We start from the raw sequence: 23521 nt of genomic DNA on the forward strand, positions 1-23521 counted from the left end.
TGAGTAGAACTGATGTATGAGACCCTTTAAGACCATTATCCAACTGCAGTTTGCTTGGCACAGTTAGCATTAATGCACCCTTTGATCTAGGCACCTGGAGGCAGGTAAGACAGGCTCTGCGTGCACCACCGTCCCTGGACCTGTTGTGGCGGACTCCTTGAAGCAAGATCAACTTGGGCTTTGTTTGAGTTTTTAAAGTCTTTTTTTTTTAATGTAAAATTTGTCATTTTAACTTTTTAAGTGTACAGTTCAGTGGCATTAAGTTCATTTGCATTTTTGTGCAGCTTTCACCACTTCCATCTCCAAAACTTTTTCATCATCCCAAACTGAAACTGTACTTATTAAACAGTAACTCCCCTTCCTCAAGACCCTGGCAATCACCATTCATCTTCATTTCTATAAATTTGACTATTCTAGACATGCGTGTAAGTGGGAGCATACAATATTTGGTTTTTTTGGAGGGGGGTTCTGGCTTAATTTTATAAGATGTTAACTTGTTCCTCAAAATGTGTTCTATAAACTGGCAGCATTTGCATATCCTGGAACTTGCTTGAAATACAGAATGTCCAGATCTACTGAGTCAGAATTTACATTTTCAAAAGCTTCCTACATGACTCATGCATATTAAAGTTTGGGAAGCACTGACTTAGATTACCTTTTGAGAATTCCAGATGGGTCAGAAACCAGACAGAAATACTCAGTAGTGAGAAGCTATGGTGTATCAGAAGCTGTTAGGCATTTCGTGGTTTGGTAGTGAGCAAGACAGATACAGTTTTCCTGTATTCAGCGACTTAGTCTAGAGAGAGAGACAGGTTGGAATTAAGTTGTTTAGGTGCTAGCCAAAAGTAAAGATTCGTAGAAAACAAGGGTTCGTATCCCAGTCATCAAAGTGATAAATTGTCCCTGCTTAACATTTAGATTAAATTTAAAAAGTAATAATTAGGCCAGGTGTGGTGGCTCACACCTGTAATCCCAGCACTTTTGGAGGCCGAGGTGGACAGATCACTTGAGCTCAGGAATTCGAGATCAGCCTGGGCAACATGGTGAAACCCCATCTCTACAAAAAATTGACCAAAGTCGGGCACGGTTGGTTGCGTGTGCCTGTAGTTCCAGCTACGCGGGAGGCAGAGGCAGGAGAATCACTTGAGCCTGGGAGGCAGAGGTTGCAGTGAGCCAAGATTGGGTCTTTGCACTCTAGCCTGGGCGACAGGAGTGAAACAGTCTCAAAAGAAAAAATTAATTGACAAACATTGTGTATATTCAAGGTATACAACGTGATTATTTGATAGACGTGTAATGAGTTATCACAACAAGCAAATGGTACACAATATAGTTTCGGAGGGCTTATGTATAAGGGGACTAATTAGAAAGGTTTGGAAATGGTGTAGGAGAACCAAAGGGCTAGTGCCCAAGGGCAAGGGAAGGGAGCGGTTACCTGAAACTGGAAGAAAAGATAGTTTTGTAGAGCATCTGCTTTGAGAGCAGCAGTGACTTTTATCAAGAGATAGAGTTACCTTGATGCCACATCACGGGGTGATCCAGGAGAATGAATACGCCGATTTCTGTCCTCCCTTCCTCTACTCTTCTGTCAGGCTGAACCCCACAGAGCCCATTTGATGTAGTCCAAACAGACAGACTTTCAGGGGCAGCAAGCGAGGTGGAGAAAGATGGGAAATACTAATAGAAGGGCAGTTGGAAAATATGTTTAGTCTACCTTTTTGCCCCTTATCATCCTCTCTTGTCCTTAATATAGGTGAAATTTCATGTCCTTAACACAAGAGATGCCTAGAGTCCCATCAACTATTTTATCATTAAGGGGTGATAACCATTTGTTCGTGCTTCCATCTTAACCCTAAAGGATTAGGTATCATTAGTGTCCTCATATAAAGCAGCAGTAGAAAAGTGAGAAGAGAAAAACAAGGAACGAAATATAGCTGTTAGAGTTCCTACTCGTAAATGGTCATACAGCCTAAGTATCATGGCCATCTTTTCCCACCATCCATTCGACGTTGGGTTCCCCTCACCCTCTGAGAACCCCTCGTCCAGGTTCCCCTCGCCCTCTGAGAACCTTGGTGAGATGACCAAACCTGTGTGCAGGGTCTGAGTTCTTAGTGATTTGCTCTTTATTGGGTTTCTGCAGCTTTCCGTCATGGGAATTACTGGGCAAGGGAGTAGTGGAGATGTCCCAGTGAGTCCCCAGAGTTGCAAACACAGTCCTCCTTTCTCTGGTTGTGTAGCAGCAACTCAATTCCCCCCTGGTAATTGGCATCAATTACCCCAACTGGTGCAATGGCTTCTTTCTTTACATTTTTTTTCCCCAGTGGCCTAAGGAGCTCCAGATGGCCAAGAGGTAGCCTTAGCTTCTAATTCATTGAGACCATAACTGTACTGGGTGAAACATTCCTCATTTAATGCTAGAATCTTCAAGCCTACTTAGCCAGGACTACTGAATAAGCAGCAAAAACTCTTCAAGTGAATTATTAGATATAATAGTAAAAAAGGCAACTTCTGTTCCTACCCCTTGGTTCTTAATTGCAGCTATGCATTTTGGCCTTGGGAGAGATGACGCCATATATTCTCCCTGATTTAAGGCATAGTGGCATTAATACAGTGGACCAATATAATGTTTTGTGGGCTACTAAGAAATTGAAGTTCCCTTTGGACTATATTATAACAAAAAGTGGAAGAGTTGACACAGTCCTGGGGCAAGATGGTATTAATAAAAGTATACTCTTGTCCCTACCATACAAGTGCAGTTTCCCCAAATTTCTTAATGATTGGAATGGAAGATAAAGCAGGTCAGTAGCTGTATGTCAAGTGCGAGGGGCTATGTCATTTTGCTCCATTAAAGAACAGAACATCTGGAATTGTAGTTGTGATTGGCAGCACAACCTGATTATCAACTGTAATTCTTCAGAATTTGTCTGGTTTTCACACCAGCCAATTGGGTGAATTAAGGGATGATGTGGTAAGAATCATCACTCTGCATTTCTCAAGTTTTTGATGGTAGCATTATTTCTGCAATTCCTCTAGGGATGTAGTAGTGTTGTTTTGTTTTGTTTTGTTTTTTACTATTTTTTTAAACTATAAAGTTTAAAACACACACACACAACACACACACGCATACATATATGCAACTCCAGAGGTTTCTGCCTGACCCTTCCTACCATAACAGTCCTCCTACCAGAGGCCAGGGAAATAACGTAAGGACTCTGCTTGTTACTGATATCTATTCCCAGTATACATTCTGGGACTTGGGAAGAATCACATAATAAATCCGTGGTTATGCTGCTTAGATGGACTCAGGCCAAGACTTCATTTACCCTTTGAAATTTATAAGCCCCCAGTGACATGTTAGGCACATTGGTGTTTCCAGTCTCTGAGAATCAGTGTAAATTTAGAGACAGTATCTAATGCCCCTGCATAGTCTAGGCATTTCTTTTTCCCAGTGTGAAGTCATGCAGCCCACACTATCTCTGGGGAAAGCTTGGGTGAAGATTCAGAATGCATACCTATAGCTACATTGCAGGATCCCTTCTCAGAAGGACCCAGCTTCCTCATAGTTAAGTGGCTCCAGGACTGTGAACTAGTTTAGATCTGGGAACTGGGTAAAAAGCTATGAATATGAATCCCTTCTATAGTAATCTGGGTTCGGTTTCTGTCTTGTAGACCTAGAAATTTTCCACCTATGTATGTCTAGCTGCACCTTAGTAGGCTGCTCATTTATTTCATTTCTTGGGACCTTACCATCAATTAGTCATCACTACAAATTCTTATAGGTCAAAACACCATGATTATCATTTCTTTATATTTAGTTTAATTAACTTATTTATTTGAGACAGAATCTTGCCGTCACCCAGGCTGGAATGCAGTGGCACAATCACAGCTCACTGCAGCCTTGAACTGCTGGGCTCAAGTGATTCTCCCACCTCAGCCTCCCAAATAGTTGGGACCACAGACATGCCAACATACCCAGCTAATTTTTTAAAAAACTATTTGTAGAGACGAGGGTCTCTCTATGTTGTTCAGGCTGATCTTGAACTCCTGGGCTCAAGTGGTCCTTCCACCTCGTCCTCCCAAAGTGCTGGGATTACAGGTGTGAGCCCTGCGTCTGGCCCATGACTATCATTTCTTTCTTATGGGGTTTATTGTGGTCACTGCCTAGCTTGTATCTGATTGATCAGGGAACTGATTCCCTTGCATCTATTCCTACCATTATCTCCAGCATACAGAGGACAGCCACCATAGAGCTGCACCTTTTTGAATTGGGAATCAGTCATCATGAGCAAAGGCACAGCACTGGGAAGGTGGGAAAAGACAAACTCAAGATGGTTTGGCACCCTGCCCCCTTCCTGCCATCCAGTGGGTCTCTGCTCCATTCCTTCTTTTACTTGTCTATAAGCATCTTCCTAGAATATCCTTTTGATTGTTTCCCTTTCCTGCCCAGATACCTTCCATGGTAAAGAAGTTTCTAAACCATGTTCTTCCCAAACAGTACATCCTGCATGTTTTCTTAATCATACTTATACAAAATATAAGTAAATAGGAAAAAGTAACTATAGTAACAGTTGCTATTGGAATTCCTCTTTGGATTTATTAGAGAAAGTACCCTAATATCTGCCTGGGTATAGATAGTGAAAGCCCAAGCATTTTGGGTCTGGTTAGAACTAAACTGTAGCAAACAAGGGAGGAGTTTTTCAGGGACTCTGGAATGGGAGAGAACACTGGGATAACTGAGAGGAGCCAGGAGTTGGTGAAGTCTTTGCATTAGGGGATGTGACACTTCACAGGCACCCCTCTCCCCTATGTTTTTACTAAAAACTACCAAGAACTTGATGTGTAAGGATTTCTTATAGAGGCCAGTAAAAAGGTTAAGTCATGCACCAGGAAGCTTTGCAGAAAAACAGTCTATACCCAAGGATGCAGGAGCACAGAAGTAGAGAACATAAGGAGGAATTCTTGAGAATTTGCTGGATTATCGGGGACACTTCGGGCTGACACAGGGAGTGGGGCTGGGATTATAGGCAGAGTGTAATCAGACCACTGAGGGGCAGAGAGTCTCTAACATCTAAGTTACATACTTATATTTTAAATTTTTGTGATTTTAGTTTTTGCTTGCTCCATTAGAGTAGAAAATAAGTATTTGTTGAATAAGTTAGAAAAATGAATGAATGAATGAATGAATGAATGAATTGCTTTCAGGACTATGCCACAGAATGTTAGAGTAGGAAAGGACCTTAAGGATCTATTAGTTAAACCTGTTGAGCAATTAGTTCAATGTTGTTAGGTATTGATCTTACTCCAAAGATAATAACCATTAGCAGCAATAACAACAGTCACTGCTATGAGTGCCTACCATGAATCAGACAGTTTACATTTATAATCTCTATTTTTTTAAACCTTTCAAGAAAATGTCATTATTGCTACTTTTCAAATATGTTGTCCAAAGTTTCTCAATTAGTAACCCAAATCTGCCTGTTTCTAAGCCGGGGTGTGCCCACCTCTTTGGCTATGCTTTTTCTCAGCTCATTCATTCCAAAGACAGACCATTTAACCATTGGATCTGGGGCAACAAAGGTGGATCAATCGTGACTCCTTCACTAAAAAAGCTTGCTTTGTAATAGATGAAACAGTTTAATTTTTAAATATAGTGTTATAAGGGTTTAAGTAGTAGCACACTGTCAAACTTCTGTTGGAATGAAAAGAATAAGAACTGACGACCACAAAAAAGCAATTCTGCTTAAACCAGTGTCTCTCACCCTTGTTACTATTAAATTACCAGTACAGGCGGTCCGTGACTTCTGATAGTTCAACCTACGATTTTTCAACTCTACAACACTGCAAAAACAAAAACAAAACAACAACAACAAAAAAAGTGTTGTCAGTTTGTTCATCGACTTATGATGGAGTTACATCCTGATAAAATAGTGGTTAGTTGAAAACATTAATATTTTTTATTTTACTTTAAGTTCTGGGATATATGTACAGAACATGCAGGTATGATGCATAGATATACATGTGCCGTGGTGGTTTGCTGCACCTGTCAACCTGTCATCTAGGTTTTAAGCCCCACGTGCATTAGGTATTTGTCCTAATGCTCTCCCTCCCCTTGCCCCCAACCCGCCGACAGGCCCCAGTTTGTGATGTTCCCCTCCCTGTGTCCATGGGTTGTCATAAACATTAATATTTTCAACTTACAATGGGTTTATCGAGATGTAATCCCATCATAAGTCAAGGACCCTCTGCACTGAATATACTTCATTGTGGAGGGCTGTCTTGTGCATCAAAGGAGGGTTAGCAGCATCCCTGGCTTCTACCCATTAGGTGCTATGGCATACCTTCTTCCACTGTTGTGACAACCAAAGTATCTCCAGACATTGCTAGATTGGGCAAAATTGTGCCCAGTTGAGAATCACTGGCTTAAAAGGAAAAAGGCCATTGCATGGATGTGCAATAACACCTTTAGCCATTTCCTAATGATGTCATTTAATCAGTTAGGATTTTTGTTTTGTTTTTAGTATTTTGCTGTTACAAATAAAGCTGCAATGAACATTGTTTCTTTGCGTACTTGGGCATGATACATTTCTAAAAGTGAAATTGCTAAGTTACAAGATTTTATATTTAGGATTGCGATATTGGCTATATGACCTGTAAAGACATTAAACAAATAGCACTACCTTTACTATTTTATTACAAATATTCTTTTTTGAATTTCCTCAATTTTTAAACTTAAATAAGATCCATGAAAGTATGGGTTTATATGATAATATTCATTTTCCTACTATACATTAAAATAAACACATTAAATATTTTAAAAAATCCCTCATGCACAACCAAAAATCATCTTTTACACCAAATATTGGAACACTCCCTTCACTTTAAAGATGTGGTAACTGACTAGAAAAGAGTCTTCCCTTCAAGTTTACAGTGATCTGTAGTCAATATTCTTTGGATTTTTTTTTATTATTCAACCAACTGATTTTGTTTAAGTCATACTTCTCTAATTCATTCACATGGGTATCATGAAATATTTGGCCAAATGCTCTGTTAAAACCAAAGCACTTCACATCTTTGATCTTGCCTTCATCTTGATAATTGTTGTAAAATGTGAGAGATGTCACACTGCTGCAGGGATTTCTTCAGTTACTCAGTAAAGGACATTTGCAAATGGTCATTTCTAACTTCATGAGAACAGGCTAAGCACTAGGGAGGGATATTGTCTAAGTATCCGGGTGGTTGGGTAAAAATAAAAAGCAATGGTTGTAATTTTTTTTTTTTTGACAGCAAGAACTGAAGGAAAAGGATTGAGAACACACAGAGCGACATGACACACTGATTTTCAACATAATCCCCATTCAGCATTTTACTATTCATCATCTCTGAACATATAGGGGCATAGTTGCCAGCTCTTTGGCACGGTCATCCCTGCATTATGCAGAGGTCATTCCTGGGCATCCATTGTTATATCTTGGCATTCTGAGCATCATCAGTCATTTTTGCAAGGCACAGAGGGGTCAGGTCTGAGATCTAGCCATGCTCAATGCAGCAGAATAGGAATCCAGAGGATGACTCGGGTGCAGATGAATTAAGTTCAAATTGGCAGGCCAATTTGGCTTCTGTGTTAGGTACAGCATTAGCAGCTAGTGCCCCTATTAGGAGTTTTGGTGGAAGGTCACAGCCTAGTGGGCAATCTCAGTGATGTGAAATCTTGAGGGGCAGGGGATACTGTGGGAGGAGGCTCAGAAGTGGAGGAAAGTTCCACTTTCAAAGAGATCTTAAAAGACAGGAGGCCTTTAGGCTGTAGGATATGAGGAACCTAGCAAGACAGAGTCAGAAGACCCAGGCCCTAGGACCCAACTGTGGTGCCAGCAGTTTGTAGAACAGGAAGAGAAGTCAAAGCAGGGACCAGACCCAGTTACAAGAATGAGGGCACAAGGGCTAGGAATGGGGGAACAAGAGCATGGTTGTTGTAGTCAGAAAACGTACCAGGGGTAGTCTAACCAATGGTACAAGTTGTTGCCAAGCATGATCCAGTGTTGGTCTCAGGAGGCCTAATTATCTCCTAATTCAGGTTAATATTAGTCCAAGGAATGGATGGTGGCATTGAGCATGCAAGTGGGACCCAAGTTGCCTCAGTGATGGTACAGAGTGGGAATTGGATCTGAAATCATTTTGGCAACAAAACTCATGTTTTCCTCACTGCACTCATCATGCTACTTCTCCAAGAAAGAGACACATACCCTAGCTCTAGGGATATGATCATTCTGTTCACTAAATCATAAGCTCCTTGAAAGCAGAAACTGTTTCAAGTGCCGAGCAGGGCATGGCACATGCTCAGTGATAATTTGTTGAATACATAAAGAAAGGCAAAGATGGATGAAGAAAAGGAGACATAGTCTGGGTTGGGTGGGGTATTCCATCAGGCTTTCCCAGAGTTTCAGTGAAATACTCCAAACATTCTATACAATTTTTTGCTTTTATTCCATCATATCCAAGCAAACTGCTGATTTAAAACAATGACTTTCCTGGTTTCTTCATACTGGAAATGAAGGATAGATGTTATATGAATTTGACCACTAGTCATTATTTCCCTGTGTTGCGGATTATATTGACATCTGGTTAATACCTCGTGGTAGTTCATGTGGATTAGATGAGCAGCATCAGTCTCTGTGAAGGTGGGCATAGGGTCCAAGACCCTCTGTAGCAGAGAAAGAAAACTGATGAATCATAAAAGCATCTGGCTTGCAGTCTGGTAATAAAAACGGTATATATATATATATATATATTTTATCTTTCGTACTCCTGTTGTTGCATTTTTAAAAAACTGGCTCTTAGATGTCCAGAATTGTATCCATCATATTCTTGAGGTTCATGACACATCCTCACAATTGGCTCATATACTGACTCAAATATTGTTGACTCATAAAAATTCAGGTTTTGCCTTCTCCTGAGAAACTGAAGGATCCAGCAACACTGGGTCTGTTTCCCTGCAGGGAAACCATTAGCAGCTGCTCAGAGTGCTGTCCCTCTTTATACTGATCTCTGTTGTCTCCTGACCAAGAGGCTTCACGTCAGTTGATGTACATCATTGGGCATGAACTGTTACTTTTCTAATAAAATAGAGATAGCTGTTTTATTGCATCTACACCATCCATTTACATTACCTTCCTGGCAAGCGTCATTTGAGTTTGAGAACTCTGCTCTGCTGGGCAACCCTTTTGACATCCCTAATAATAGCTACCATTCACTGAGCCCTTATTATATGCGAGCATGAAACTAACAATTTTTGACCCATTATCTCTTTGATCTCTATAAAGCTCTATGAGGTAAGTCTGAGCTGTCATCTCCATTTTACAAGCATGGAAACTGACCTCACAGAGGCAGGTAATTTGTGCAAGATTATAAAACTTCTAAGTGGTGACACTGAGATTCAAACTTTGAATTCAAACCTTGGATTCAAAGCCTAAATCCAAAGCTATGGTTTAAACTTTTTTTAAAAATCACGCTGCTTCCCAGCCAATAATCTTTTAATAATAGAATTGCTGCTACCATATGGGGTTTCTCCCCCATATTCAGTCCCTGTGGTACTGAATACCAGGAAGACCCTCTTCCTGGTATTCAGTGCCAACCTGGTGCTGTTGCTTTGTTGGAGAGGGAGGCCAGGTCGTTCTGGGGTCACTGTGACTCTCATAAATTACTGATCCTGGCACTGGGGTGTGTGTGTGTGTGTGTGTGTGTGTGTGTGTATGTGTAGCTGGGCTGTCCCAGCGCTATCCACAGGGAAGCTCCTATAAAGGACTCCATCTCTGGCCTCACAGCTTTCAGACCATTGAGATGTGGAAGCTGTTGCTGTGGGTTGGTGAGTGTGGCAGGTCCCAGCAGTGTCACTCAGTCCAGGAAGTGCCAGGCTTTATGAGTTCGTCATCTCTCTGGTGCCTGAGAGAGCAGCCTGAGACTCAGGGAAGCCTAGATTAGGTAGAGATGGGATGGGCCATAGTTAACGGTCAGAGGTCAGAGGGACCCAGGGAGAAGTGGTCAGAGCAGTGGTTCTCAAACCTGGTGGCCCATTAGAAATTGTAAATGCCTGAGTTCCACCTTGGACCAGTTCTGTTAGAATCTCTGCATGACCAGCCAGGATATCAGTACTTCTTAATTTGCAGCCAGGGTTCAGAACCACTGGCCTCGAGCTTTTTCTGGGACTTCTAACACTTGTCGTTGTCCCTGGGCAAAGCATGAGCATATACACATGTTTATCAAAAAGAAAAGGAACTTATATCTAGCTCCACTGGTCCAACTTTGGAGACTAGGAAACGAGTGAATGGTGTGTGTGTCCCCATTTGTGTGTCTGCATCTGCATAAGGTGGTGTGTTGGTGGGCACCCTTGCTAATCAGAGGGTGTGCTGTGGCATACCACTCTGGTGAGGGTATGAATCTTTGTGTGACTCCTCCCTTTGTTTCCCACAGGGCTGGTTCTTGTGCTGAAACACCACGATGGTAAGGAAACTGTGTTTTCCCTTCCAGAGCCAGGGAGAGTCTCTGGCTGAGAAGTCCTCCACATTGAGTGTCCCCTGCAGCCCACCTTGCCCTGGCTTCTCTGACAGGGATTATTGATCCAACACAGTTTCTCAGAGGATTTTTGGTCACCTGCTGTTTGTGTCGCTGACTGTGTGCCTTGGTCCAGACTTGAGAATCTGTTCTGACCAGGATTTCACAAGGCATTCTTTTCTTCCTGAGACCTCAGCAGTGGGGGAGGAATAGAACCTCAGTGTAGTTCTGAGGTGTACTTCAGGGCCAGGGAGAGAGGATATGAAAATGTGGCCTGGTCTCTTGGGCTGCGTTCACATTGCTTTCTGGAAGCTGAGCTCCATCCCCTCCCTTGGTTTCTGCCAACTAATGTGTGCTCTCCCTTACCAGGTGCTGCCCATAAACTCGTGTGTTATTTCACCAACTGGGCACACAGTCGGCCAGGCCCCGCCTCGATCTTGCCCCATGACCTGGACCCCTTTCTCTGCACCCACCTGATATTTGCCTTTGCCTCAATGAACAACAATCAGATTGTTGCTAAGGATCTCCAGGATGAGAAAATTCTCTACCCAGAGTTCAACAAACTAAAGGAGAGGTGTGTTCATATTGGATGTGGGGGTTGTATTTCAGATTTCACAGGTATAAGATAACAGTCTATTTCTCCTGTTACTCTTCAACTTTCTTCTATTTCTTCCAGTCCTAGCTTCCTCTCAAATAGGGGTCCAGAGCACCCCCAACTTGAGAACTCCTTGTCACAGACACCTTGAGCTCTTTCCTGCCTCCTTACTTTTGTAGTTGCTGTTGTCTCTGCCTGGAATGTGCTTCTCTCTCTTCTCTGCCTGGCAAAACCCAACTCAGCCTTTGAACCTAGTTGTGAGGATTTTAGTTATTAATGCTGTTAAAGTGGGCCTACACATCCCAAATGCTCAACAAATGCTCATGTTTTTATTACCGTTTGTTACCGGTGAGCTACTCCAGGGAAGGGGCAGTGTCTGCTGTGTTGTTGTATCCCCAGTGGCTAGGTCAGTGTCTCACACAGGGTTGGTGCTCAGTAAGTGTTTGCTTACATTTTCCTCTCTCCAGAACTCCTGGGATCTCTCTGTGCCCAAGGGAAGGCTTGTTACTGCATTAATGGTTATAGATGGGCAGAGTAAAAGTTCTATGCCACTAGATTATAAACTCCCTGAAAGTGGGGAGCTTATCTGTGTTGTTCTTTGTTCTAAAGTGCCTAAAGCAGTAAATGGCACATAGACATTGCTCAATAAATATTTGTTGAATAGGAAAAAGAGAAACATTTTAGACTGCTCTTTTTTTGGAAGCATCATGGGGACATGCGCGAGTTTGGCAGACTTTGTGCAGCCTTGGAGTTGTTGGGCTGTGATGGCCCTTGGGTTGATTGTTCTCTCTGTCTTTCCTCCTCTCTCCTGTGCTCATCATCTCTCTCCTTCTATCACCTTCCCCCTTTTCCTTTCCTTACCTCCCATCTCTCCTGTTTCCTGTTTTCTTCCAATGAGCAAAATAAAAGAATGTGGCAGCAGCTGCCCACCGGAGTGAAGAACCCAGCTCATCAACCCTCTCGCTCACATCATAGGAACAGAGAGCTGAAAACACTACTGTCCATCGGCGGGTGGAACTTTGGCACCTCAAGGTGAGACTTTGCTGTTATTCTCTTCTCCCTGGGAGGGTGGAGCAGGCTGGTTAGACGTGAAGACAGAGGGGGAAGGCAGCTTGGCCATGCGGACAGCAAAGCTAGCACAAGTACTTCCCCAACTCATGAATCTTAGACCCCTGCACTCAAGGGATATCCTGGCCTCTTCTCCATGGTGGGTCAGGGGAGACAAGGAAGTTCTAGCAGGTGGTGAGAAAGAGGCTGGGGGAAAATTAGGGACAAAATGAGGCACTCATAATTGTTTCCTCAACCTTTCATAAGAGGCAAGGGTTTTGTCTCCAAGGGGAGGAATCAGGTGCAGGATGAGAATAACTCCCAAACCTCACAGGTTTCTTCACTTTATTAGTGGATCCAGGGATATCAACCTCAAAGGGTTGGAACAGAGGAAAGGAAATAACAAAATGCTAAGCTTAGTGCTGGGACATAGTACATGTTCAGTATGTAGCAGCTGCTCTTGTTAGCACTTCAATCTCCATGAGACAACGTGGAGATTACAAACTGCCTTCATATTTTCTGAAGAAACATTTCCCCTATTTCATGGCTGAGGCCTGGGTTAGAGGCCGTACTTGCCTTGTTGCCTTAAAGGCATGAGATACACGAGAGGGAGGCCTGGTGGGCTGGGAGTGTGTGAGGATGCACTTTACAAGATGGAGGAAAGATTCAGGGCAGAGGGGTGAGAACTAGCTCTGCCCAGCCCAGGATTCACCTCTTCCCATCTCTGAACACTCCCTGTGCTCCAGATGCTGGGCTAGGGCTATACACGCATTATCCCGTGAACACTTGGAGGAAGCTTTACAAAGTGGTTGTATTCAAAATTGGTAGAGCAGAAAGCACAAGTCACAGGTATTAAGGAACTTGCCAGATTTGTCACAGGTATTCCTCAGAGATTGCCCAGCAAGGAGGTGGGAAACTGACCGTGGAACCCAGATCTATTTATGAGTCTGGTTAATTTTTTAATCATGGCTCATCTCAGGACTACCCCAGAGTTGCTTAAAGTTCAGGTCCAATAAGTTAGAATTTTTCCAAAGTGTCATCACTACGGAAGAGAAAACAAGTAAAATAGAAAAATATCAAACAAAAAACGAACAGAAGAACACAGGATCAGGATCCCGTTATCAGAGCACAGGCCTCTTGTGCCAAGTTATACAGCCCAGGCCCAGATTAACTCATAGATGTTTCTGGACATGCTGGCCCTTGACTCATGTTCTCTCCCCTAATCCAGTCAGGTAGAAAATGTCAGTGCTAGGACAGGTTGTGGGAATTGAGTAGTTACCTATGAGGAGACAGCACAGAGAGGGGCGGTGCCTTGCCAGTGGGCATACCATGTTTTGAGGGCAGAGCTGGACTGAGCCATTTCTCCACACCCCAGGCTGCATGCTTGGTTCTGTGCCTGCTGTTCCCTGTGCCATCTGGCCTTGGGGCAGTACATGGTTTTCAACTTCTTTTAGCTGCCTGAATTCCCTACTCCTGGGTATTGAGCTCCTGGTTCTGGGAGAGGCATATAAGAAGGTGGGAGAGTTTTGGAAATCTGCCTTCCTTTCCTCCAGCCACATCTGCCAGGCCCACCACAGGGCACCAAGCTTGCAAGGGGCCTTCTAGGAGGTTGTGATTCTGTGGATAGAGTTCTTTGCCTTACCCCTGGTCTCCCTACAGATTCACCACTATGTTGTCCACATTTGCCAACCGTGAAAAGTTTATTGCTTCAGTTATATCCCTTCTGAGGACACATGACTTTGATGGTCTTGACCTTTTCTTCTTATATCCTGGACTAAGAGGCAGCCCCATGCATGACCGGTGGACTTTTCTCTTCTTAATTGAAGTAAGTCTGGTCTAGAAGCGCCAGAATCCAGAAATGATTCTACTTTTATATATCTGGGCTTATGGCAGGAGAAGAGCATAAGTCCAGGGCCAGGGGCAGAAGAGGGTGACAGAATGTTCTTTTACTGTGAACCCCTGGAGGGTAATACCTGTAACTCCCTGAGGTTGCTCTTTTCGCTGCACCTGGGGCTTGCTCCAGTCCTCCAGCCTAAGGGATGCCTTCTCTCTGCAGCTCTCTGCACTCCCTCAGGCAGTGTCTGTCTGAATTCTGTGCTTCTGAGCCTGCTTGCCACCCCTCAATTGATTAAATCATTCACCACATCAGCCCTCATCTGCCTGTCTCATGAGCCTGTGGCATGGCCCATGTCCAACTCACCTTCGTGTCCCAGAGCCTGGCTCAGAAGCTCAGTAAATGCTTCCTAGATGACACTCCCCCCAGGCCCCACCTCTCTGTTTGTCCAGTTCTCTGTGTCTTTCTGTCTTTCCTCTTAGGAGCTCCTGTTTGCCTTCCGGAAGGAGGCACTGCTCACCATGCGCCCGAGGCTGCTGCTGTCTGCTGCTGTTTCTGGGGTCCCACACATCATCCAAACATCCTATGATGTGCGCTTTCTAGGAAGGTGAGTGGATATTGCTTTGGTGGGGCAGGACATTGGTGAGAAGCAGGTGTCTTGAGCTCAGAACCCCAGAGCTTCCCAAGCACTGTTTTTGAGCTCACCGTGTGCCTGCCCTGATGTCAGTGCAAGTTTGGGGCTGGACTGAGGAGCATGGGTGGGGAGAAGGGCTAGTTCCATTATACCCTGAGGGTTTCTTTAGACCTCAGAGGGAGGTGATGTAATATCTGCCCACAACAACGTTAGCACGGGTAGAGTCTTCTGCACAGCCTATTGCTGGGTCTCATGAGGAGAGATTCCCAGGGGCCTGTCCTCTTTCTACCCAGAGTATATCTGTAGACATACACTATGCAGCGGATGCTGGCATCAGAGACAGATGAATTAATAATCACTGTCACAAAAACAAAAATAGGAATGCCCAGTCACATCCAGTATTCAGAGCAGTTCTTCATGCAAAAGTTAAAAAGCTAGACAAAGAGCAGCACATAAATCTTTTTGGACATGTCATCTCTAGGTATATTTTCTAGAATTTTGAGAATCAAGTATTTACAGAAGAGGAAACTGAGGCAGATGCAGACCAAAATAGAAATGGGATGTTCCTGTGTATGAGTGTGCTAGAGAATTGTTTCAATGTGGGAGGAGGGTGAGAGACACAGGGGACATGGAGTGTGTTAGTGTTGATCTTTTAGCCAGACAGGATTGAGAGAGTCCTGCCTTCACCCAACTGGGCAACATTAGGCAAATTAGTTAACCTATCTGAGTTTCAATTTCTTCAACTTTAAAATGGAGATAATTACACTACTTAGGGAATTAGCCAGATTAAAATTAAATTAGATAATCAGTGTAAACCCTTATCCCTGTGACCTGGTAATGATGAACGCTTTCTACAGGAGGTGGGTTTCGATGGACCCTGGAATTGTAGAAAGACAAGCTATGGAACAGACTGCTTTTACTCATGACCATTTGTGCAGATGCCTGTTAGCATTTATATCAGGCCTGAGTGTATTTTCTCTCATCTAACTCCTGCCTACCTCCACAGGTACTCTCAGGATGCATAGCTCCTCATATACAGCTGTTCCTAACCAGCTGTTTGTTCCAGTGGCAGGTGGATAGCACAGCCTGGGCAGGCCCCACAGGCAGAAGGAGCAGGGAAGCTCTGGTGACCAATGTCTAGCTAGTTAGCTAGACAGTGCTGTGATGCTCTGACTTGAAAATCTGGCTAGCCCAGTCTTTATATCTCTTCCTCCTGCCCCTTACAGACTCCTGGATTTCATCAATGTCTTGTCTTATGACTTACATGGAAGTTGGGAAAGGTTCACAGGACATAACAGCCCCCTCTTCTCTCTGCCTGAAGACCCCAAATCTTCGGTAAGGAAAGGAAAGATCTCAGGTGGTCCAGACATCTGCCCCCCTGAGCTCAGGCCATTGGCTCTTAGTAACAAGGAGGAGTCTGGATTCTTCTTACCTGCAGGCATATGCTATGAATTATTGGAGAAAGCTTGGGGCACCCTCAGAGAAGCTCATCATGGGGATCCCCACCTATGGACGTACCTTTCGCCTCCTCAAAGCCTCTAAGAATGGGTTGCAGGCCAGAGCGATCGGACCAGCATCTCCAGGGAAGTACACCAAGCAAGAAGGCTTCTTGGCTTATTTTGAGGTGATGGGAATATCAGTCTCTGTCTAGCAGTTAGGACTCTCCCACCCCCAGCTGGAGCAAAGGCCAGGACAAGGGGCAATGGCAAGGGTGAGAGCTGTAGACAGGGCAAAGAGGTGGTCTATTAGTACAAGAGAAACCCACTCTCTGCGATATTTTCTTTTTCTTTGGGATAAGTTATTTGAGTCCTTTGTAAGGGACGAAGGACTTGGTGGAATCTGGATGGAAGGGTTTCATTGCACCCCAAAAATGATCTTATATGCTATACAGGTAAACCCTGACTTTCTGTATGGCCTAAATAAAAATCATTAATATTTGCAATATATATAATTTCAAACATATGCAAAATTAAAAGAATAGTATAGCCTCTGTACCTCCCCCACATACTACTCACTCAGCTTCAATCATTAATAATTCATGGCCAATTTTGTCTCATCTCTGCTGACTCCCTCCCTCCCTACTACTAGATGATTTTGAAGCAATTCCAAGACATTATCTACTACAGGTTCTTTCTCTCCACTCCAGCTCTACCCTCTTCACCTTCATCTCAACCAAGCTTGCTATTGGGTGGCGGAAAGAGACATGTTTCCAAGGGCATGTAACCACCAGAGGTGGCAATACGAGCCACATAAGTGTGTGGCTGTAGTGACCTGGAAAGGTCTTATGGAGCAGGTAGAGTTTGAGCAGAGTTTGAAGCACAGGAAAATCCTGATGGACAGGAATGACTAGATGGGAAGGACTTCCCAGGTAGAGGACAGCAGGTACAGAGGGACAGGGTGAGTACTTTAGGCAGTAGTGGAGGTGCTGCAAGTCTCTCCAATCTCTGCTCTGCGCTGGATGGATGAGGGTGTTTTTCTGCTAACCCAATGAAGCATTTTTATGAGTGCTGGCATAGTTGAAACAATGTTCTTGAAGGGCAAAGAAGCTTTGATAGACAGACCCTTTGAAGCACCAAAGGAAAAAAGGAATGGCTTAGACATTAACTTCTGCAGCACAGCTTGCGTACCTCTACTTTTTTGCAGCATATAGTTTTTAGCACAATGCTGGGCACCCAGTGGACACTCAAATGCTTAATTATTTGTAGCAACGTAGTTCTCCCTGCCTTCAAGAACTTTAAATCTACTAGAAGTTCAGGTGCTAGTTTGAGAACTACCTATATGGGGCAGTCTGTGCTGGGATCTAATGAACAGGAGAGACTTGTTTATGAAAACACTTTGAATGAGATACAGATTTGGTCAAGGATCATGTATGTTACTCTTACTATTTTGGTACTGGCATTATACCCCTGGCTTGGTTTCTTAAGGATGTCATCCACTCTTTGGTTCCCTTTTTTCCATCATGGACAGTAGAGGGAGGAACGGGTAACAGTAGGAATTTATTCAAAATAGAGAGGAACTCATTTGTGAGTGGCCTCTCCATTCTCTCTTTGGTTTACCTTCTTCTCATTCGCTGGTTAGGGATTCTTGGATTCTTTATCCTTGGGCAAGGAACAACTGTCTCCTGGTGCTTATCTCCATGGCACTTCCCAGAACTAACCTGGTGGTCCTCTTGGCAGATTTGTTCCTTTGTCTGGGGAGCGAAGAAGCACTGGATTGATTATCAGTATGTCCCGTATGCCAACAAGGGGAAAGAGTGGGTTGGCTATGACAATGCCATCAGCTTCAGTTACAAGGTGAGACCCTGGCTCTTTCGTGTTCCAGCACATGGTTTCCTACCGGCTTCCATGGGGCCCTTATTTGTACAATGCATGTATGTGTATTGGGTGGAGGGTGAAAGGTGAGGATGATTAGACCAGGGGTTTCAGGCATGCCTACATTTTAGTTCTAACTGCGGCTTTATAATCCCATCTGTTCCAAGTCTCTATTCTGAAGAGAAAGAATCTAGGTTCTGAGGGAATAAATAGTTCTCTCAGTTCTTACAGCTTTTCGATGATGTTTTTGGTCTCTTCCTTTCCATTTGGACCAGCTAATTTCATAGCAGATAAATACCAACACAAAGTAGATCATGGTAAGTGCTCTGTAAATATTACTGACACGTAGCAGAAATGAGGAAGTCTGGGAGGGCTTCCTGAGGGAGGTGAGCAGGAGTAGGAGAAGATTATGACATTGGGGAAAGGCTCAGTGGTGTAGAAAGCTTATAGCAGATTCAAAGAAGAATTTGGGTGAAGCAGAGGCTTTTTATAAAGGGACTTGAATGCTGGTAAAGGTGTTCAGTCTTCATCCTGTGGACATTTTAAGGCAAAATCAGGTTTCTACAGGTGGATGACCTTTAATTTTCAAACTTTTAGAGCCAAACTATGACCACCACCCTCCCTTCATGTAAGTGGTATTTTATGAAGTTGAATCTGGCAGGTTTTTATAGTGAACTAAAAGAGAACTGACATGCTCCAGTAGTTCCTAAACCTGCCTCTGTTTTGGAATCACCTGAGAGACTGGATACATGTAGAAATCATGGTTCCACTCTTCAATATTCAGTAGGTCTTAGAAAAACTTTGGAAACTATTTTAGAATGCCTCCATATATGATCCTTCCAAATGCTAAGTTGGCATTTTGGGAGCTCTGGGCGTGGACACAGAGGTGTCCAAGCATGAGATAATGAGGGTCTGGACTAGGGTAGTTGGAAGGAGCAGCAGTTTAAAGGTGAGAAATTCTCGGAATGTGGCAACTGCTTGGATATTGAGACTTAAATAGAGAGAATTCACAGTTCTCCTGTTAACGGTGATGCAGAAATGGCAGGTGTTGGCTGTTTTTTGGGGGAAGTTTGTGTGGGAAGCACCAGAGAGGAAGGCACTCATGAAGATTCACTGCGTAGCTCCTCTGTGCGTTAACACTGGGTGGGGCCTGCTGGGGAGGAGAGAGATAAAAGAGCATGGCTTCTCCCCTCTGGGATCTTGCTCTGTGGTTTGGGAATGGGAAGACACAAACAGGAAAGATTAAGGACTCAATGGATTTACCCAGTTGGATGGAGTTAAGTCTATGACCCATAGGACATCAGAGAGGGGATTGATCCCTTGTGTTGGGGGAGGCCCTGGGATGAGCAGCAGAGGGTGGTCTTGCTTTGAGGTGCAGTTACTGTAACTTGCAGAACTAGGTGAGGGGACATGAAGCCAGGTTGGGGATGGTTAAGGGATTTTGACATAGAATATCAGAGCTAAAAGAGACCTTGGGGATTATTGTTGGGAGATAATTATACCCTGGATTTCTCAGAGTTCCTGCACAGTTTGAGGATTCTGGGCAAAGGAAGCAGACAAGCTTTACTAAAAATAGAGAGCTGCTTTCCTCTTTCCCCCAGAGCCATTTGCTTACCTTCAATGATTGTGAAAGTCCCCTTCCCAGGGAGGACTTGTTTACATTCCAGGTTCTCTCCTCTCTCTGGAAGGGAGGAGGGCCACATATGTCAACCATTCTATATAAGCTCTGAGTCTCATAATTTCAGAGTTCTTCTCTGTAGCGCAGACCCCACTGCATATGCAGGTGAATTGAACATCTGACCTTCATCACATTGTCCTTGGGACATGGAAACTGACTCAAAGTGCTATTCTGGCTATTTTGCTTTGTTTTTTTTCTGTGAGTAATAAATATTCTGTCCTCTGATCCAGAGGTCTGGGGTGTTGGGGTATGTGAGTATGTGTGTGTGTGTGTGCATGTGTGTGTGTGTGTATACACACAAAACTGGCAGACTAATTTGTTAGCTTGTAAGTAGCATAAAAGTCTCAGAAACTTCACAGTTTCAGACTTAATGATTGGATTCCTCCTTCCTCTTATTTTACATTTGGGGAAAGTCAACTCCTGAAAGGAGCCATTTGACTTGGCTAAGGCACACAGCTATTTGGACCTGATAGATTCTGTCTTTTCCATCAGACTTGACAGAGAGCGCTGGCAAGGTAATAATAAAACCTGGACTTGAATCTAAGCTCTGCCGTTTAGTTGTAGTGGAGGTTTTAAAAAGTGTGGATGAAAGCCTTTATTTTCTCATCTGTGAGAAGAATATAATATTTTGTGCTCTACTGTATTTTATAGCATCACTGTGAGATAAGGAAATGAATTTTAAACAGTAGAGCAATATCTACAGTTTAATAGGGTAATAATGGTGATTAGTGAGGTGGGGAACCCAGAGGGTTAGTAGCTAACTTTTATTGAAGATTCACTATGTGCCAGGTATTGATCCAAATATCTTATGCATGGGAACTCTTTAGGAAAACTTATGTAGCATTCCTATGTAACATAAAACATAAGATTTACCATTTTAACCATTTTAAAGTCTGAAATTCAGTTGCATTAAATACATTCATGTTGTTATGCAATTATCACCACCATCCATCTCCAGAACTTTTTCATCTTCTCGAATGGAAACCCTGTGCCCATTAAACAGTAACTTCCCCTTCCTCCTTCCCACATCCCCTGGCAACCACCATTCCATTTTCTGTTTCTGTGAATTTGACTACTCTAGGTACCACACATAAATGGAGTCATACAGTGTTTCTTATTTTGTGCCTGGCTTATTTCACTTAGCATAGTGTCTTCACGCTTCATCCATATCGTATGTAGTATGTGCATGTAAGAATCTTTTGGGTCTAAACATGCTGGACATGTTATTATCCTCTTTTTTTTTTTTTTTCACAAATGAGGCAGTTAAGACACATAAGGGTTACATAACTTCTTCAGGATCCCATAGCTAATAAACAGTAAAAGCTAGATTCAAATGCTGGCTACACTCCTAACCACCCAGCTACATTGCTTCCTGAGGGACTATCTTCAGTTTTTTGCCATTGTACCCAGTCTAGAGACTGACAAGTACAGCAGGTTGACTGACTGTTACTTTTACAGGCATGGTTTATAAGGCGAGAGCATTTTGGGGGGGCCATGGTGTGGACATTGGACATGGATGACGTCAGGGGCACGTTCTGTGGCACTGGCCCTTTCCCCCTTGTCTACGTATTGAATGATATCCTGGTGCGGGCTGGTAAGTAGCTGTGACCTAGAAGCTGGGGCTGGAAGTTGCATAACCAGGCACTGGGTGAGTCCCTTCTGCTAGATCTAAATGCCTTGGTGAGGCAACATGACATTGAGGGGAGAGAAAAAGCTTTGCCAGGCCAATATGTTTTCCAGTCTTTGTTGGGATACTTGGCCCTTATTTAACCTCTTTGAGCTTCCTTTGTTCTATTTAAAATGGGAATAATCTGTATACTCATGACATTATTATAAGAACTAAGTGAGCTATGGAATGAAAATTCTCATAGTTAGCACTCAATATATGTTATTTATTTCTCTCTTTCTCTTACTCTCATGGGCAAGGGCTGAGGGAATTAGGTTTCTTTTGATATCTCTTTTTGATAGTAGAGGCTACCCTGGCAATTAGGAAATGGAAGCTAGCATACAAGAGGTGAAGCATCCTTACGGATGGTTTATAATCTTCATTTTATGGGTAATGCGACTGGAGCCCAGTCAGGTCAAGTCTTTAGGTGGGCCCCAGTCCCATTGTTCACAGCATGCTGTCTCTAGCCTCCTTGCCTCTGGCTTTGTTCCTGGTGCCTCCTACAACATAGAGACATAAGAAGCTTCTCCTTGAGCATTCATCAAGTAATTATTTAGAATTAGGCCTCGAGGCAAGGTTTTGCTGATGATGCAATCAGAGATGTCAAAGTGAGGGCTTAAGCACAAGGAATGGGTGGGCTCCTTTCTGAGGTCATTCATGGAAAATGTAGCAAATCCACTGAGTGCCTGTGGGTGTCTGGGACCTGTGAACATGGCGGGGTCTGGAGCAAGGCTTCTATGTGGTGGGATTTCATCTATGTCCTCAAGTAGGTATAGTATGAAATCTTACACTTCTGAATTTTTGGAGCAGGTACTTCAGCGCTGGATTGGTTCTAGTTCTGCCAGTAATTAATAGGATGAGAATGAAGTGGTAGGAATCTCATTCTTTTCTGTTGATTTTCTCTAGAGTTCAGTTCAACTTCTTTACCACAATTTTGGCTGTCATCTGCTGTGAATTCTTCAAGCACTGACCCTGAAAGGCTGGCTGTGACCACGGCATGGACCACTGATAGTAAGATTTTGCCCCCAGGAGGAGAGGCTGGGGTCACTGAGATCCACGGAAAGTGTGAAAATATGACTATAACCCCTAGAGGTACAACTGTGACCCCTACAAAGGAAACTGTATCCCTTGGAAAGCACACTGTAGCTCTAGGAGAGAAGACTGAGATCACTGGGGCAGCGACCATGACTTCTGTGGGTCATCAGTCCATGACCCCTGGAGAGAAGGCCCTGAACCCTGTGGGTCATCAATCTGTGACCACTAGACAGAAGACCCTGACCTCTGTGGGTTATCAGTCTGTGACCCCTGTGAGTCATCAGTCTGTGAGCCCTGGAGGAACGACTATGACCCCTGTCCATTTTCAGACTGAGACCCTTAGACAGAATACAGTGGCCCCTAGAAGGAAGGCTGTGGCCCGTGAAAAGGTGACTGTCCCCTCCAGAAACATATTAGTCACCCCTGAAGGGCAGACTATGCCTTTAAGAGGGGAGAATTTGACTTCTGAGGTGGGCACTCACCCCAGGATGGGTAACTTGGGTCTTCAGATGGAAGCTGAAAACAGGATGATGCTGCCCTCCAGCCCTGTCATCCAGCTCCCGGAACACACTCCTCTAGCTTTTGACAACCGCTTTGTTCCCATCTATGGAAACCATTCCTCTGTCAACTCAGTAACCCCTCAAATAAGTCCTCTTTCTCTAAAAAAAGAAATCCCAGAAAACTCTGCTGTGGATCAAGAAGCCTAAGCCCCTCTGGTGTCAGAAACCAGGGAAAACCCTTGTCTTTTCTTCTAAGTGACATGTTGGAAGCCTTCTCATCCCGGGGCAAAGCAGGCATCAAAACCACAATAGGCCAATCTCTTTTCCATTAAATAAACTGTAAACACAAGAACCCACCGAGTTCTCTGAGATTCTTTTCTTGAATTGAACTCTGCAACTCAGTTGTCAGCTTCTTCCTTTCAAGGTCATTTTCCCCACTGCTATTTTTGGAAAGAGGGAGTTTGTGTCTAGTCTACAATGATGCTATCTTGTGTGGATTATGTGCTTCCTTCTTTGCTGTGAGCAACTGCTCACTTCACTGTTGGTTGGAGCCAGAATCTCTTCGAGAACAGTTTCCACCATCCTCAAGGGGAGCTGAGATGGGGAGGGGGAAGTTGAGTCTTCCAATTATATTCTCTCCTTGGTAAAATCCTTGTTTTCCCTGAAAAAACAACCC

At 43.7% G+C, this 23521-nt stretch overlaps 1 protein-coding gene across 6 annotated transcripts in view; it reads left to right on the forward strand.

Annotated features, from left to right (window-relative positions):
- OVGP1 (oviductal glycoprotein 1) overlaps window positions 1-23197 on the forward strand; it is a 26965-nt gene extending 3768 nt beyond the window's left edge. The window contains exons 1-11 of one of the 6 annotated variants that reach the window (XM_063815956.1): window positions 9695-9859; window positions 10465-10494; window positions 10915-11119; window positions 12050-12172; window positions 13847-14012; window positions 14504-14628; window positions 15882-15990; window positions 16094-16279; window positions 17832-17948; window positions 21103-21238; window positions 22217-23197. In XM_063815956.1, the coding sequence (XP_063672026.1) occupies window positions 9835-9859; window positions 10465-10494; window positions 10915-11119; window positions 12050-12172; window positions 13847-14012; window positions 14504-14628; window positions 15882-15990; window positions 16094-16279; window positions 17832-17948; window positions 21103-21238; window positions 22217-23052 (2058 nt within the window). In that variant the 5' untranslated portion in view covers window positions 9695-9834 and the 3' untranslated portion in view covers window positions 23053-23197. Of the gene's footprint in view, window positions 1-9694; window positions 9860-10392; window positions 10495-10914; window positions 11120-11764; window positions 12173-13846; window positions 14013-14503; window positions 14629-15881; window positions 15991-16093; window positions 16280-17831; window positions 17949-21102; window positions 21239-22216 lie in introns of those variants that run through there. The other 5 variants (XM_063815950.1, XM_063815952.1, XM_009429508.5 and 2 more) reach the window with 5 other exon arrangements.
- Window positions 23198-23521: the final 324 nt, after the last annotated feature.

Source organism: Pan troglodytes, chromosome 1 (genome assembly GCF_028858775.2).
Source record: "Pan troglodytes isolate AG18354 chromosome 1, NHGRI_mPanTro3-v2.0_pri, whole genome shotgun sequence".
Classification (NCBI taxonomy): domain Eukaryota; kingdom Metazoa; phylum Chordata; class Mammalia; order Primates; family Hominidae; genus Pan; species Pan troglodytes.